General features: G+C 36.2%; 3 protein-coding genes across 4 annotated transcripts; all 3 read right to left on the bottom strand.

The window, feature by feature from the left end:
• Window positions 1-2,253: 2,253 nt before the first annotated feature.
• Window positions 2,254-14,072, bottom strand: LOC114365376 (alpha-(1,3)-fucosyltransferase C-like). Of its 2 annotated transcripts, none has more exons than XM_028321931.1 (2): window positions 13,078-14,072; window positions 2,254-3,250 (listed from the first exon to the last, which is right to left on the bottom strand). In XM_028321931.1, exons 1-2 carry the CDS (start codon window positions 14,025-14,027, stop codon window positions 2,968-2,970), a joined length of 1,233 nt encoding a protein of 410 aa, XP_028177732.1. In that variant the 5' UTR covers window positions 14,028-14,072; the 3' UTR covers window positions 2,254-2,967. The 2 variants fall into 2 exon arrangements, with proteins under 2 accessions (XP_028177732.1, XP_028177731.1); XM_028321930.1 differs by lacking the exon at window positions 13,078-14,072 and adding an exon at window positions 8,147-9,161.
• On the bottom strand, window positions 11,497-12,495 carry LOC114365377 (alpha-(1,3)-fucosyltransferase C-like). The gene has a single exon (XM_028321932.1). It carries the CDS (start codon window positions 12,448-12,450, stop codon window positions 11,497-11,499), a length of 954 nt encoding a protein of 317 aa, XP_028177733.1. The 5' UTR covers window positions 12,451-12,495.
• A 578-nt stretch (window positions 14,073-14,650) lies between the features above and the next one.
• On the bottom strand, window positions 14,651-15,457 carry LOC114365364 (alpha-(1,3)-fucosyltransferase C-like). Its single transcript, XM_028321914.1, has one exon. The coding sequence runs from the start codon at window positions 15,455-15,457 to the stop codon at window positions 14,651-14,653; it is 807 nt and encodes a 268-aa protein (XP_028177715.1).
• Between the last annotated feature and the right edge of the window lie 1,269 nt (window positions 15,458-16,726).

Raw genomic sequence — 16,726 nt, 5'->3', positions numbered from 1 at the left:
ACACAACCCGGCCGGGTTGGCGACAAATGCAACCGGGCCCGGCCGGGTTGAGGGACATACCGGGTTGCAATCTCTATTGGTACATTTTTGTGCAATAAGGCATTTATTACACCGGACAGTACGACAATGCATAGTTGTCTATAAATTCGACCAGTTCCTACGATTACGAATAAAATTAAAAACACTTCATTGCTTCATAGTTCATACAAAATCGTCTATGAGGATAACGATTTTGAATGTGAAAGTTACGATCTGTTATGTTTTTACGCCTTAGGACTTGTTTCCACTGAGACATCCCGTTTTTTGCAGGAATTGTTTTTTACAGAACAGAAGAAAGAAGAAATTCGAATTACAAATTCGTACCTACAGCTTTGCGGGATTCCGCATCACTGGATCCCGCAGAACCGAATTGCCGTGAGTACGAGCTCAGGCGCTGGATTCTGGCAGAGATATAGATAAGACCTGGGAAAAAGCTTATAGGCTACATACTATATACTATTTCTCGCAAAGAAATATTTTAAAGGCGACATATTATAAAATGAAATTTTGAATCATCAAAGTTCATCAAACTTTACAATTAGGTATACCTCAAAGATCCAAAAACCGTTCTCAGAAAAGTTTGAGAGTAAACAATGTAGCTTTCATTTCAATTTTCAATTATGCAGGTACTTACAAGTTACGTTTATAACAAAGGCAAACAATATGTGGAATCCCCGATTCTGTGTACTCCAACTCAATTTCGAAACATTGCAAATGGAAGACGTCACAAAGTTCACTTTTAACGAGCTCGCGATCAAATTTGTTTTATTTTTCACAAGAGTTAAGAGAACACTCGTTCGGAGAATACACATCGGAAATAAAATGGAATACTCCAGAATACGAATGGAATTTGGGCTCCCTAAATATTTTCCAGTCAATCCGTGGTATTTTCAGACGCTGAAAATTCATGAAGTTATGTTGAGTAAGAAATCCTTCCAGCATCTGAAATATTACTTGGTAGAGCGCGATATCAACTAGTAGAGATATTATTTGTTACCTATACATATTTATTAGGGTTTATTTTTGGTTTTATTTTATGGGTATCCATCACCAGGCAGACATAAGGAAGTACAGGATATCATCAGGGTGTCTGCTTTAGCTATCTGCAATATTTAGGCTGAGTTGCACCATTTTACTTTAACTTTAACAAACGTCAAAAATCTGTCAAAGTTCATACAAAACACACTGGCTATTGTTATAGCTAAGGTTAAGGTAAGTTGGTTTAACTTAGCCTTAGGGTTTAAACATTTAAATTCAAAGTAAATATGTAGTTTTTAAAGGGTTGTAATATTTATTAAAGATCCGCAAAAAGTCAAAAATATAAATAAATCATCTAAATAAGTAAATAATATAGAATTAGGTCACACACAACGATGGGTTGTTGAGTGGACATTTAATTGGATCTTAGATAAGTCAGATAATATAATCTTCAAGAACCACGTGTATGTATGAGAATGTAGATCATTTCAAATAATTATTTGCTAAGGTAAGCCGATTGCTAACATTTGCTTATCATTTAACAGAACGTTTACAGCGTAATTACGAGTGATTACGACGGATAATAAAAGATACATTTTTCAGCGAAGAAACTGTCAATAATCTTTAAAAAAAAAAGGAAAAAAGGCACAATATAATTAAGCGAATTAAGATGTGATATCTAATAAGACTTATTAGTACTCGTAGTTATAATAACGAAAGTAGAGTTGCACCACATAACTTTAACGGTAACTATAACGATGACCAGTGCTTTTGTATGGAGTTTGATAGATTTTTAACGTTTGTTAAAATAAGTAAGATGATGTAACCCAGCCTAAGAAAGCATAAATAATCAAAATTACTGTAATTTAATTGGTGGGGTGGGGCAGCAAGGTTCTGAAGTGAAGGCCGCGTATCGGAAAACGCAGCGTGGTACGTCTACTCACAAGGTGGACCGACGACATCATAAAGGTAGCAGGAAGGCGCTTGAAGACCTATCCATAGATACCCTTAACGTATGTGTTTGAAGAAAAAAAAATTTTTGAGTTTCAGTTCTAAGTATGGGGAGCCCCCAATATTTATTATTATTATTTTATTTTTGCATCAAAATCTTAATGCGGTTCACAGAATACATCTACTTACCAAGTTTCAACAGTATAGCTCTTATGGTTTCGGAAAAAAATGGCTGTGATATACGGACGGACAGACGGACGGACAGACAGACAGACATGACGAATCTATAAGGGTTCCGTTTTTTGCCATTTGGCTACGGAACCCTAAAAACTACCTTATTGTTACGGTTAAAATAAAGTAGTGCTACTCAGCCTACTATAAAGTATAGATAGAAAATACAATAATCAACTGATTGGTCATCCCATCTAAAATTTAGCTGTCGATAGTTGTGATTAAAGATATTCATATGCAACATTTTAATTACATTTGCAATGGAATACCTACACTCCTACAGCTTACTTACAGGTGTTTTTAGAATGATTTTCCATACAAGTACGATTGTGTAATCACAGATGTTTTATAAAATGACGCTTATGACGTAGGTACATATTTCAGCACACAATTTTAAGGTTTAAGAATGTATTTCTCAAAAGAAATTGTACATGTATTTCACTTAAAATGAGAAACAAGGTGTTTCACTTATAAAATAAATGTAGGTAGATCTTATGCTAAGGGCGTACGGATTAAATTGTTCACCAAAAACAAAACACTCGTCGGTAAACGTGAAAAAACAAGACACATCAACCTTTATGGTACCTATCACTTTATGACTCAAGTGTAGAAGGCGAAATATATATTTGAACAACAAATAAATAGGTAAAGAAAACTATAAATTGTCAAAACAATCAAAATAAAATGACACCGATTTAGGTATGATTTCGTACTTTGAATATCAAAGTGTGTGCAATAAAGTTTAAAATAAATAATCGCCAAGAATCCCTAATATTTGTTAAAAGAACACGTGTCTGGACTGTCCCACCACTCTCTAAAGTTCTGTATTATTGTAGTCTCTTTCAATTTCTCTTCATTGTTCAATATTTCACACATTTTACAGTACTCGTCCGTTTCAGGTCTGTCATGTTTGTGGTGGTAGGAGTAGTGGTTCTTCCACCTGAAGAAGTTGGTGTACTGTTCCGGGTTCCTGATGATTTCGGCCATTTTTGCTGCAAGAGCTGTCACACCCAGCTCCTTAGCATTCAAATAGGCTCCATCTGGCGCGAATCTGTAAAGAAATAAAAATTTTCATTAAATATAGAGTCGAAATTCTTATTCATCATCATCATCATCATCATTTCAGCCACAGGACGTCCACTGCTGAACATAGGCCTCCAATGACTTCCATGTAGCCCGGTTGATAGTGGCCTGCATCCAGCGCCTCCCTCCTACCTTTATGAGGTTGTCTGTCCACCTTGTGAGTGGACGTCTCACGCTACGTTTTCCGGGCTATGCTCGGTATTTCTTTACGAGATCGAATAAGAAATGACGAGTTCCGTAAACCAACTGAACTCGCTGACATAGTCTAACGGATTAGCAATTAGCAAGTCGATGGGGCAGCAAGGTTCTAGAGAAACGCAGCGTGGAAAATCTTATTACTACCCTGAAAAATATCATTAAATTAAATTACCCTGAAATGAAACGCGAATAGGCGTGAATATCTTGTTTGAGATTTAATACATCCAAACGATACAAAATAAAATATGAGAAACTTACAAAGATTAACATCAAATTGTATGCAGCCATAAAAATATTAATAATACCATTTATGCCAAAAATAAAATAAAAATATGAGGTAACGATTGTAAAATAAAACTACACATTTTCGTCACGTTCATGCATTAAAACAGTAATTATAGGTATAATTAGGATATTATAATTATTGTGCAATAACGTAGTCCACAAGTACCTAACCAACGATGATTAAGCTTTAGTAACGTATAGTAAAAATTCATGGCTTGTAATTTTATCAGTACACCTCATGAAAATCTTTGCTTTTACACGGCAACAAGAACAGCGATTACGAGTATATTAGCAAAAGATATTCCAATAAAAGTATTCGAATTACAACCATAACTGCGCACTTGGCTGGAATGCGACTCCCCCTCGCACTCTCCCCGTCGCGTTACTACTAGGGCATGTAATATCGGAAGCTTTTCAATTCCGATATTGGATTCCGATATTAGATCTCAATATCGGAATTCCGATATTAATATCGGAATTGAGTTCATGTGCTATAAATTAATATTTCGTTATATTCGTAAGAATTCTGGATTGTTTACAATTAAATAATGATTTTAATCAAAATCTTTAATTTGGTACAAATAGCACTTCATAAAATTGAAGTATTTTAAAACCATTTTTACGTTATGGGTATCCATTGCATTTGGTTTTTTATGTGACAAGAGGCAAACGAGCAGACGGATCACCTGATAATGAATGGTCTATATGGATTATGGACTAGCAAATAATTAAAGTGTTTTTGTAAAATCACATTTATCAAACAAACTTTTACTCCTTCATTATATTAGGTACCCTGTTTTATGTTGGCGGAACGAATTTTAGAGTCATTCAAATCACGTGTGACAAAAATTGTAGAGAGTGGTAAAAAACTTGAATATGCTTGTAATTTGTTCCTTTTTGATTATCGATGTACAACTCACAAAACCACGAGCCATCATCATCACCATGTCAGCCATAGGACGTCCACTGCTGAACACAGGCTCCGATGCTGATTTTCACAATGGCCGGTTGGTGGCGGCCTGCATCCAGCGCCTTCCTGCTACCTTTATGAGGTCGTCGGTCCACCTTGTGGTTATGAGTCCTACACTGCGCTTTCCGGTACGTGGCCTCCACTTCAGAACCTTGCTGCCTCATCGTCCGTCTGTTTTGCGTACTAAGGCAGAACCGTTGGAAAACCTTATTACAATGCTCGAAGACCTTAATCGAGTTTCCCAACAGGTAGGCCTTCGGATGAATATGGAAAAAACGAAGCTTATGTCGAATGTCCATGTTGCGCCTTACCCAGTTTCGGTTAGGAGCTCGATTCTCGAGATTGTCGACAAGTAAGTATATCTATCTCGGACAAACGATCAGCTAAGTAGTTAGATGCAATTTCGAGAAAGAGGTAAATCGTCGAATACGAAGACGGAAGTCTTCAATTAGTGTGTGTTACCAATGATGATATACGGCTCGAAAACGTGGCATTTGAATATAGGACACAACGTGCTATGAAGAGGGATAAGCTTGGTGTTTCTTTACGAGATCTAATCAGAAATGAGGAGCTCCGTAAACTAACTAAAGTCGCTGATATAGCCCGACGGATTAGCAAGCTGAAGTGGCAATGGGCAGAGCACATAGTACGCAGAACTGACGGTCCATAGTCCAGTAAAATTAATGTTTGAAAGGGAGTTGAGATGTCGTTCTTTGTTGACCAAGTACCTATGGCAAATGCTAAAATTGATTTAGAACAAGTTAAAATTACCCATAAATAGTAAAGATAGTAAAATATTTGCTGTGGAACAAAAAGTGATGGTGAGAGACATGAGAAAATCATTGGTATTTGCCAATCATGTACTTTGGGCTTTGTGGCAGGTTGTGGCGAGTTTAAACGCTTTGTTTAAAATCTCAATTAAAACTTTTATCTGATTCCGATATTACGATATTGGATTGCTCAATATCGGAATTCAAATATCGGATCTCGCAGTCCGAGATTCCGATATTACGAGATTCCGAGATTCCGATATTCATGCCCTAGTTACTACCAGAGGCTTAGTGTGAGTTATCATCAAACGTTTAAAAAATGTATGAAAATTTTAGTTTTTGAAAGTTTGCTGAACAATGTCATACATTTAATGACATTTTTTTACGCGCTCACTAGTGAGCGCGTTTGATGTAAACTCACACTCAACCCTCAGAGCGTCGATGTGACGTCACGGCCGCAAGGTGCGCAGTTAACTCGACCGGATTGTAAGTTAAAATTAAAAGGCATCTTTAAGTATGACTAGTTATCTATATCTATATAAGTATATAAAAGAAAGTCGTGTTAGTTACTTCGCTTATAACTCAAGAACGGCAGAACCGATTTAGCTGAAAATTGTCAGGGAGTTAGTTTAGAGCCAGGAGAAGGACATAGGATACTTTTTATCCCGTTCGAAATAAAAAAAAAGTCTGCTTATTTATTGCCATTAAGGCGGAACAAAGTTCGCCGGGTCAGCTAGTTTTCAATAAATCGCAGCCGTATTAATAGGTTCGTTTGTTTTTAGCCAAATAAAGTCCAATGTTGTATAAATTACCACAACGACTGATCCGGTACTGCCCGCATTCAGGTGTGACCTTCATCATCCTTCCTAAGTACCTAAGTAACCTATAGTCCGATTTTTAATTCGACGGAATTCTGACAGCTGTCATTTTTTGACAATTCAGATTTTTGCTTTGAATTATTAATAAATAATATGAAATGAAATTTCATCAAGTACAACTTACAAGAATGAACTATTGTTTGTTGTGTCAATTCAATGTACCCTAATTATTATGTACATTTTAGAGTTTAAATAGAAAAAAAACGTGTTTTTAACACAGTAAAACAACATAAATCACTAACGAAAATATGTATTGATCATCAATCAACATTATCGTCGTCATAATCAACTTGGATTATAAAATTGGCATCTTGTTAAATTGGTTATTTTATGAACCTAAGATTTTATTAACAAAAGGATTTTCATAAAAAAGGTTTGTAACCCATGGATTATTGGCCAGGGAGTCCAGTGATAGAAAAATAATTTCCCAATTTTTTTTGTAACTTCAAAAATATGATAATAAAAATTCAAATAACCATTTTGAAATGATCAGTACATTTTTAAGCCTTAGTTTATCAAGTGAAACCTTAAATTCAAGAAAGGATTATTTTTTAATTTGTGAAAATGCTCTCCATTCATAATGGGAATGTTTCAATGTTGACAACACTTCTGAAATGTCAAAATTCCGTCGAATTAAAAATCAGAGTTTACGAATTATTTAAAGGTAGTACCTATTTGAAATTAGTGCACAATGTTTACCCAATGTCACGTACTTTTAAACAATTAAATATAATGTTGCTGTAAAAATCAAACATGTTTATAATGTTTCAGCTATTACACTTAAATCTTTTCACCTTGAAAATGAAATCGGTGAAAATAAAATTTGTTGACTTATTTTTCAGTGTTAGGGGGCGTCCATTAATTACGTGAGACAATATTGCCTATTTTTAACCCCCCCTTAATTCGTAATTTGTTTTTCAAATGAGGTGATTCTCTTTTTAGAGCCATAATGTCAGACCGAACAAACAACCGCGATGAATATTAAATTTTGTCTAGAGTGAGTTTGTAACTTTTTCGTTAACGTACGGATGACAGCACATCAAATCATTGCTGCAAAATCGCCCGTATCACAACTGTTTAAGATGCAACAACTGTAACTACACGCCGCCCATCATATTGATTCACCTGAATGAACCACAATCTTATCTTTCAGTCACCCCTTATCTTCTATGCCGGATTATTATCGAGCTAATCATGCAAAAGGTGTGTGTCATGATGAATCATTATCTATAATTATGTATTATAAAGACACCATTCGTTCGTTTCAGCCAAATGACTTCGACTGCTGGACAAAAGACCCCTCAAGAATTTCCATAACGACTGGTCCTGCGCTGCCCGCATCCAGGTTCTTCCAGCGACCTTCACCAGATCGTCGGTCAAACTAGGGGGCTACCCACGTTACGGCTATCAGCTCTAGGAGCTATGTTCCCGCTCACTGCCATTTTATTTTAGCAATTATTAGAAAGACACCATAAACTTTCTAAAGTCTTTCTAAATTCAGTTATTGGCGTCGATAGTATCCTAGCCATAACCATAGTGATAATTCAGTTGGCCCATTTCATGAAAAGAAATCTAACCTTCAAGGCAAACAGTTGTTATGCAAATCTAAATAAACTAACAATTGACATCAAATACTACAGGCATGTCAAAGCAAATATATTGGTTAAAAATACTCATCACTATCGCAGGTGCTGCGTGTTAGAATGAATTTTATTTATCCTTATTATTGTCGTATAAAGGTTGATAATTAAGCTCATACCTACCTCGTGTAATTAGCTGCCCCATAAACAATAGGCACAGCGTTATGTCGTAGAGGTTGAAGCAATTTTTCAGTCACATAATCCTCACTAAACGAGTTCTCAAACGACAAATAAAAGTAGTATGTTTCTTCGACCATTTTCAAGCATTCTTCTTGATTTGATGCAGAACATTTCAGTGTTCCACACTTGCCGTATATATCAAGTTCAAGACCATACGTTTCGAGTTCATCTTTAAGTTCCTTAGCGACTTTCATCCTTCCTGCTTTATCCCTGCAATTAGAAACAAACCACGCAGCCGCTTTGTTCTTAGTTTTCAATTTCTGCTTGAACTCTTCACTCACAGGATCCATTTCTTCCAATTTTAGCCAGTGCATTACTTTGTTAGGGCCAATAAGGTTGTCCTTTGAGTCCCTTACATCTAAGTAGCCCCATCGCACTTCAGAGTCAAGTCTAAACGTCCACGTCCAGTTGAAGTATCCGTCATATTTGTTTGTACAAGCTGGGTAATAATGAGATGATTCTATTGACGCAAATACATATTTTTGGTGCGGAGCTCTTTTGGATGGTAAGATGATTCCTCGGTGAGTTACTACTTCAGGTCCAGAGAAAATAACCACATCGAAGTTTGTTATGTCGTTGAAATACTTTTTGTCACCCGTAACATAGCAATTTTGGTAAGGGCAGTCCCTGCTCGTGAATCCTTCTTGACCTTTGCCCATGTAGGCCAAAGGTACATTTCGAGGCGATGTCCATTGAAGAATGTATTTCATACCTGTGACGTATTTTGGTTCATTCAATAATATTAGGTCTCCACTTTGAGTGAGCACTTTCACTTCACCATTTTTGTTCGTTTTTGATAAATTGTTTAAATCTCTTATTAAAAGAAACACGAAATATAACAAAGTCGCGTACGAAAGACACAAAAATATTTTTCTTAGAAACGGCGATCCCATTTTTAAAGTGGTTTTATCAAAAAGTATACACGTGCATTATTAAGGACGGGCTATCAGTTACTAACAAAATACAAATTGCTCTACTACGATACGATACGATACGATACGATAGTGCTCACCCAGCCAGGACGATGCCTGCTCCGGTCAAACCGGCATACCAGGAGGCACGATTTTAAGGAAAGACACGCTCTGGGATGGGAGAGGACGGCCGACTAGCCGCTGCGTCTTTAAACCGCAACCGGTCGACCACAACCAAGTAGATATGCATCCTGAGCCTGGTCTAGGAAAATAGGTAAAGACGGGTTATCGTTGATAGGACTGAGCGTTGGTGCGATGAGATGGGCAGTCTGGCCTTTGATGAGATGGCTTTGGTTGTTCTTGGTTCTTGTAATGCTGCTAGACTAGCTTAGTTGTTTTCTTGATTTTTGTGGTACTACGTTTTTGTCGTCGCTGTATCTTTCAGATTAAATATTTCTTCTACTTCTTTTCTTAATGTCGTTGGAAGGAAGAACTAAACGCGTGGTGCGATGAGATGGGCGGTCTAGCCTTTGGTGAGAGAGGTGGCTTGTTTATTCTTGGTTCTTGCATGTTGGACTAGCTTCATTGTTTTTCCGATTTTATGCTTCTTTTCTTGATATCGTTAGTAGGACTGAGCGTTGATGCAATGAGATGGGCGGTCTAGCCTTTGGTGAGATGTCTTGGTTCTTGTACTGCTGCTAGACTAGCTTCATTTTTCTCCTGAGGTCTGTGTTAGGTAGGTACTGCTGAGTTGTTGACGTCTTCTTCTTTGCTTCATCTTCCGGGTCAGATATTTCTTATGCTTCATTTCTTATTTCTTTTTGTCGTAATTGAGTTCACTTTGTTATATTTCTTGGATAGTAGATGTTTAAATTTTAGTTCCATTTATCCACAATCTCTGAAACACTTGACTTTCTTGTTTTTTACTAATTACTCTGTCGATAACTGTATTTTTGGGTTTTTGTCGTCTTCTTCGTTGTCTTTGTTGCCTGGGTCGAATGTTTCTTATGTTTCTTGATTATTGTTTTTTTCTTTTCTGGCTTGGGCTAAATAAATTATGTAGACATTAGAGCAATGTAGAATCTGTATGTATCAAAATTATTAATAAAAAAGTAAAGTTTATGGATGGACCAAATGTTAAGAGTCTTTCATTTGACAAACTACCTATATGATCTATGTTACATAATTATTTTAAAATGAAAATACTAGATCATAATAATTATGCGTTCGTCTTGGTGTTTTTTGGCAAGAAGAAGAATTGCCACCAAATATTTTTAAAGAAAGAAAGATAAGGAACGATCTCACCGGGTTTCATCGGATTAGTTTTCTAGGCTTTTAGCTTAGGCGCTGTGCCAGTCACTGTGCACTCGATGCTTTTTTCTCACGTACAGTTTTTCTCACTCAAAAAATTGATCTATAACCACTAATTTTTACACTGCTAACTATGTTAATAGTTAATCGCGACTATGATTTCGTGTAACTGTTAGAACATTTGGGTTTCACCGCCGCATCGGCGACAAACGCCATAGGGCTTTGTAAGTGCCTTTTGGGGTCGTCGGACCGTCTGGAGCGCACGTGTTGCGCACGTCCACTCCCGAAGGCTGCCCAAAACAAACTTCAAATACAAATTGCTCTAATACAAATACAAATACACACATGTAATGGAAATTAAGTAAGGTAAACTAATAATACAAATTTAAAGCAGTTTCGTGTTAACAATGGAGGTAAGGAGGGCAGGAAAGTTCTCGAGTGGCGACCACGGGCTGGAAGACGTAGCGTGGGCAGGCCTCCTACTAGGTGGACCGACGATCTGGTAAAGGTCGCGGGAAGAGCCTGGATGCGGGCAGCGCAGGACCGTTCATTGTGGAAAACCTTGGGGGAGGCCTTTGTCCAGCAGTGGACGTCATTTGGCTGATAAAGAATGGAGGTAAAATAATTCATAAATTAAAATCGGTACTTGATGGATGATGATAATTATTGTTAGTGATCGGAAGAGAAAATAATCATGACTACTGCTATCATTTATTGAAATTAGATATCTAATGGTACGCACAAATTATGTGATAACAAGTACTCGTAGTGACTCATAATGAAAAGATGCAATGACCTAAGTATTTTAGATTCAATCACTTAACACAATCGTATTTTTTAAAGATTTTTTGCTTTTGCCTCGGGAATTTTCAGTTTAACCTCAAATCAACTTTTGATTCACTGGCAAAGGTCAAAATTACCTATTATAGCCATTTTTTTATTTTAAACAAATTCTCCAGAAATTAGTGTTTCATTTTGATTATAGCCATATTAACCGGTGTTTTTGTATGAAGTTGGACAGACTTTTAACGTTTGTTATAATATTATGTAGTTGGTAATTTAAGCATGTGCCTACCTCGTGTAATTAGCTGCCCCATAAACAATAGGCACAGCGTTATGTCGTAGAGGTTGAAGCAATTTTTCTGTCACATAATCCTCACTAAACGAGTTCTCAAACGACAAATAAAAGTAGTATGTGTCTTCGACCATTTTCAGGCATTCTTCTTGATTTGATGTAGAACATTCTAGTGTTCCACACTTGCCGTATATATCAAGTTCAAGACCATACGTTTCGAGTTCATCTTTAAGTTCCTTAGCGACTTTCATCCGTCCTGCTTTGTCCCTGCAATTAGAAACAAACCACGCAGCCGCTTTGTTCTTAGTTTTCAAGTTCTGCTTGAACTCTTTACTCACAGGATCCATTTCTTTCAATTTCAGCCAGTGCATTACTTTATTAGGGCCAATAAGGTTGTCCTTTGAGTCCCTTACATCTAAGTAGCCCCATCGCACTTCAGAGTCAAGTCTAAACGTCCACGTCCAGTTGAAGTATCCATCATATTTGTTTGTACAAGCTGGGTAATAATCAGATGATTCTATTGAGGCAAATACATATTTTTGATGCTGAGCTCTTTTGGATGGTAAGAGCATTTCTGGGTGAGTTAATACTTCAGGTCCAGAGAAAATAACCACATCGAAGTTTGTTATATCGTTGAAATACTTTTTTTCACCCGTAACATAGCAATTTTGGTAAGGGCAGTCCCTGCTCGTGAATCCTTCTTGACCTTTGCCCATGTAGGCCAAAGGTACATTTCGAGGCGATGTCCATTGAAGAATGTATTTCATACCTGTGACGTATTTTGGTTCATTCAATAATATTAGGTTTCCACTTTGAGTGAGCACTTTCACTTCACCATTTTTGTTCGTTTTTGATAAATTGTTTAAATCTCTTATTAAAAGAAACACGAAATATAACAAAGTCGCGTACGAAAGACACAAAAAAATTTTTCTTAGAAACGGCGTTCCCATTTTTAACGTAGTTTTATCAAAAAGTATACACGTGCATTATTACGGACGGGCTATCAGTTACTAACAAAATACAAATTGCTCTACTACAAATACAAATACACACATGTAATGGGAATTAAGTAAGGTAAACTAATAATACAAATTTAAAGAAGTTTCGTGTTAACAATGGAGGTAAAATAATTCATAAATTAAAATCGGTACTTGATGGATGATGATAATTATTGTTAGTGATCGGAAGAGAAAATAATCATGACTACTGCTATCATTTATTAAAATTAGATATCTAATGGTACGTACAAATTATGTGATAACAAGTACTCGTAGTGACTCATAATGAAAAGATGCAATGACCTAAGTATTTTAGATTCAATCACTTAACACAATCGTAATTTTTAAAGATTTTTGCTTTGGCCTCGTGAATTTTCAGCTTAAGCTCAACTCAACTTTTGATTCACTAGCAAAGGTCATAATTACCTATTATGGCCATATAGTTTTTAAAACAGATTCTCAAGAATTTGGTGTTTCGTTCTGGTTGTAACCATAACTGGTGATTTTTTGTATGGAGTTGGACAGACTATTGACGTTTGTTATAATATTATGTAGTTGGTAATTTAAGCCCGTGCCTACCTCGTGTAATTAGCTGCCCCATAAACAATAGGCACAACGTTATGTCGTAGAGGTTGAAGCAATTTTTCAGTCACATAATCCTCGCTAAACGAGTTCTCAAACGACAAATAGAAGTAGTATGTTTCTTCGACCATTTTCAAGCATTCTTCATGATTTAATGTAGAACATTCCAGTGTTCCACACTTGCCGTATATGTCAAGTTCAAGACCATACGTTTCGAGTTCATTTTTAAGTTCCATAGCGACTTTCATCCGTTCTGCTTTGTCCCTGCAATTAGAAACAAACCACGCAGCTGCTTTTTTCTTAGTTTTCAATTTATGCTTGAACTCTTCACTCACGGGATCCATTTCTTCCAATTTCAGCCAGTGCATTACTTTATTAGGGCCAATAAGGTTGTCCTTTGAGTCCCTTACATCTAAGTAGCCCCATCGCACTTCAGAGTCAAGTCTAAACGTCCACGTCCAGTTGAAGTATCCATCATATTTGTTTGTACAAGCTGGGTAATAATCAGATGATTCTATTGAGGCAAATACATATTTTTGATGCTGAGCTCTTTTGGATGGTAAGAGCATTTCTGGGTGAGTTAATACTTCAGGTCCAGAGAAAATAACCACATCGAAGTTTGTTATATCGTTGAAATACTTTTTTTCACCCGTAACATAGCAATTTTGGTAAGGGCAGTCCCTGCTCGTGAATCCTTCTTGACCTTTGCCCATGTAGGCCAAAGGTACATTTCGAGGCGATGTCCATTGAAGAATGTATTTCATACCTGTGACGTATTTTGGTTCATTCAATAATATTAGGTTTCCACTTTGAGTGAGCACTTTCACTTCACCATTTTTGTTCGTTTTTGATAAATTGTTTAAATCTCTTATTAAAAGAAACACGAAATATAACAAAGTCGCGTACGAAAGACACAAAAAAATTTTTCTTAGAAACGGCGTTCCCATTTTTAACGTAGTTTTATCAAAAAGTATACACGTGCATTATTACGGACGGGCTATCAGTTACTAACAAAATACAAATTGCTCTACTACAAATACAAATACACACATGTAATGGGAATTAAGTAAGGTAAACTAATAATACAAATTTAAAGAAGTTTCGTGTTAACAATGGAGGTAAAATAATTCATAAATTAAAATCGGTACTTGATGGATGATGATAATTATTGTTAGTGATCGGAAGAGAAAATAATCATGACTACTGCTATCATTTATTAAAATTAGATATCTAATGGTACGTACAAATTATGTGATAACAAGTACTCGTAGTGACTCATAATGAAAAGATGCAATGACCTAAGTATTTTAGATTCAATCACTTAACACAATCGTAATTTTTAAAGATTTTTGCTTTGGCCTCGTGAATTTTCAGCTTAAGCTCAACTCAACTTTTGATTCACTAGCAAAGGTCATAATTACCTATTATGGCCATATAGTTTTTAAAACAGATTCTCAAGAATTTGGTGTTTCGTTCTGGTTGTAACCATAACTGGTGATTTTTTGTATGGAGTTGGACAGACTATTGACGTTTGTTATAATATTATGTAGTTGGTAATTTAAGCCCGTGCCTACCTCGTGTAATTAGCTGCCCCATAAACAATAGGCACAACGTTATGTCGTAGAGGTTGAAGCAATTTTTCAGTCACATAATCCTCGCTAAACGAGTTCTCAAACGACAAATAGAAGTAGTATGTTTCTTCGACCATTTTCAAGCATTCTTCATGATTTAATGTAGAACATTCCAGTGTTCCACACTTGCCGTATATGTCAAGTTCAAGACCATACGTTTCGAGTTCATCTTTAAGTTCCATAGCGACTTTCATCCGTTCTGCTTTGTCCCTGCAATTAGAAACAAACCACGCAGCTGCTTTTTTCTTAGTTTTCAATTTATGCTTGAACTCTTCACTCACGGGATCCATTTCTTCCAATTTCAGCCAGTGCATTACTTTATTAGGGCCAATAAGGTTGTTCTTTGAGTCCCTTATATCTAAGTAGCCCCATCGCACTTCAGAGTCAAGTCTAAACGTCCACGTCCAGTTGAAGTATCCATCATATTTGTTTGTACAAGCTGGGTAATAATCAGATGATTCTATTGACGCAAATACATATTTTTGGTGCTGAGCTCTTTTGGATGGTAATAGTATTTCTGGGTGAGTTAATACTTCAGGTCCAGAGAAAATAACCACATCGAAGTTTGTTATATCGTTGAAATACTTTTTGTCACCCGTTACATAGCAATTTTGGTGAGGACAGTCCCTACTCGTGAATCCTTCTTGACCTTGGCCCATATAGGTCAACGGTATATTTTGTGGCGATGTCCATTGAAGAATGTACTTCATACCTGTTACGTATTTTGGTTCATTCATTAATGTCATGTCTCTACTTTGACTAAGCACTTTCACGTCACCATTGTTGTTCGGTTTTGATATGTTGATTAAAATCCTAAGTATTGTCACGAAAAATAACAAAGTCGCGTACGAAAAATACAGAAGTATTTTTCTTAAAATCGGCATTTTTACGTGTTTATTATAAAAAAGTATAGACGTGCATTATTACGGACGGGATATCAGTCACTAACAAATTATAAACTGCTTTACTACCTAATACAATACACATATTTAATGGTTTCTACATTAAACACCGAATAAATTGATTAATACATTGACATTAAATGATTAGTACCTATTATAGCCATAATTTTTCATTAAACTGATTCTCAAGAAATAGTACTTATTTGATTTGGTCGCAACTCGCAACTTGATACGCGTATATACCGACTTGAGGTTCCACCTTTGGGTCTTTTTCTAAAACATACGGACATCGCTATTTATTAAACTCTGGAACGTTAAACATGTAAATGGGCATACAGTCAAATGTATAATTTAATCGTTATTAGGGCTGGGTTATTACCATCTTACTTTAACCTTAAACTATAACAAACGACAAAAGCCTGTCAAACTCTATTCAAAAACACACCAGTAAGGTGGTGTAACTCAGCCTTAGTTTCGTTTGTGAATGTGAATTTGTTTAGACACACAAATCTTATTCCTTACTGACTTCACTGAAATTCCCACTGTCAATATTGTGCGTACATACCACGTTTAAAGCTTCGCCTTCTTATTTTTCCCGTTTGCTCTTTGACTTTTCGCCAAAATCAATTTCGACGACGGAAATGGTAAACATTTGCCCCTTATTTTGTGTTTGACGTGTGGATTTATTTCGTGAGATTATTACAATAAAAAATATAAGATTCCTAACTAAAATAAACAACATAGTTTTTTAAAACGACATGGCACCTCTAAAGATTCAACGAAAGCAACTATTTTTTTATTTTCTAGATTTCGAGACACGTGCTTGAAGTAGTTGAAATTAGCAGTATCATTCTTCTTCATTTCTTCTTCTTCTCTTAGATTAGTAGTACCGTACCCGTTATTATTATTTCAATTGAACTATTACATTTAATATAATTAATTGTAAAGATAGCAGGGAAGCGCTGGACGCAGGCCGCTACCAATCGATCAACATGGAAAGCATTGGGGGAGGCCTATGTTCAGCAGTGGACGTCCTGTGGCTGAAATGATGATAATTAATTGAAATGGTTTTCGTTACAAACTGTTTGTGAAGCAGTTGAATAAAAAACTGAT

This window comes from Ostrinia furnacalis, unplaced genomic scaffold, assembly GCF_004193835.3.
Source record: "Ostrinia furnacalis isolate ACB-3 unplaced genomic scaffold, ASM419383v2 OfSCF7585, whole genome shotgun sequence".
NCBI classification, from domain to species: Eukaryota; Metazoa; Arthropoda; class Insecta; order Lepidoptera; family Crambidae; genus Ostrinia; species Ostrinia furnacalis.
Note: the sequence above shows the minus strand (reverse complement) of the source record. Positions and strands in the feature narration are given on the sequence as shown.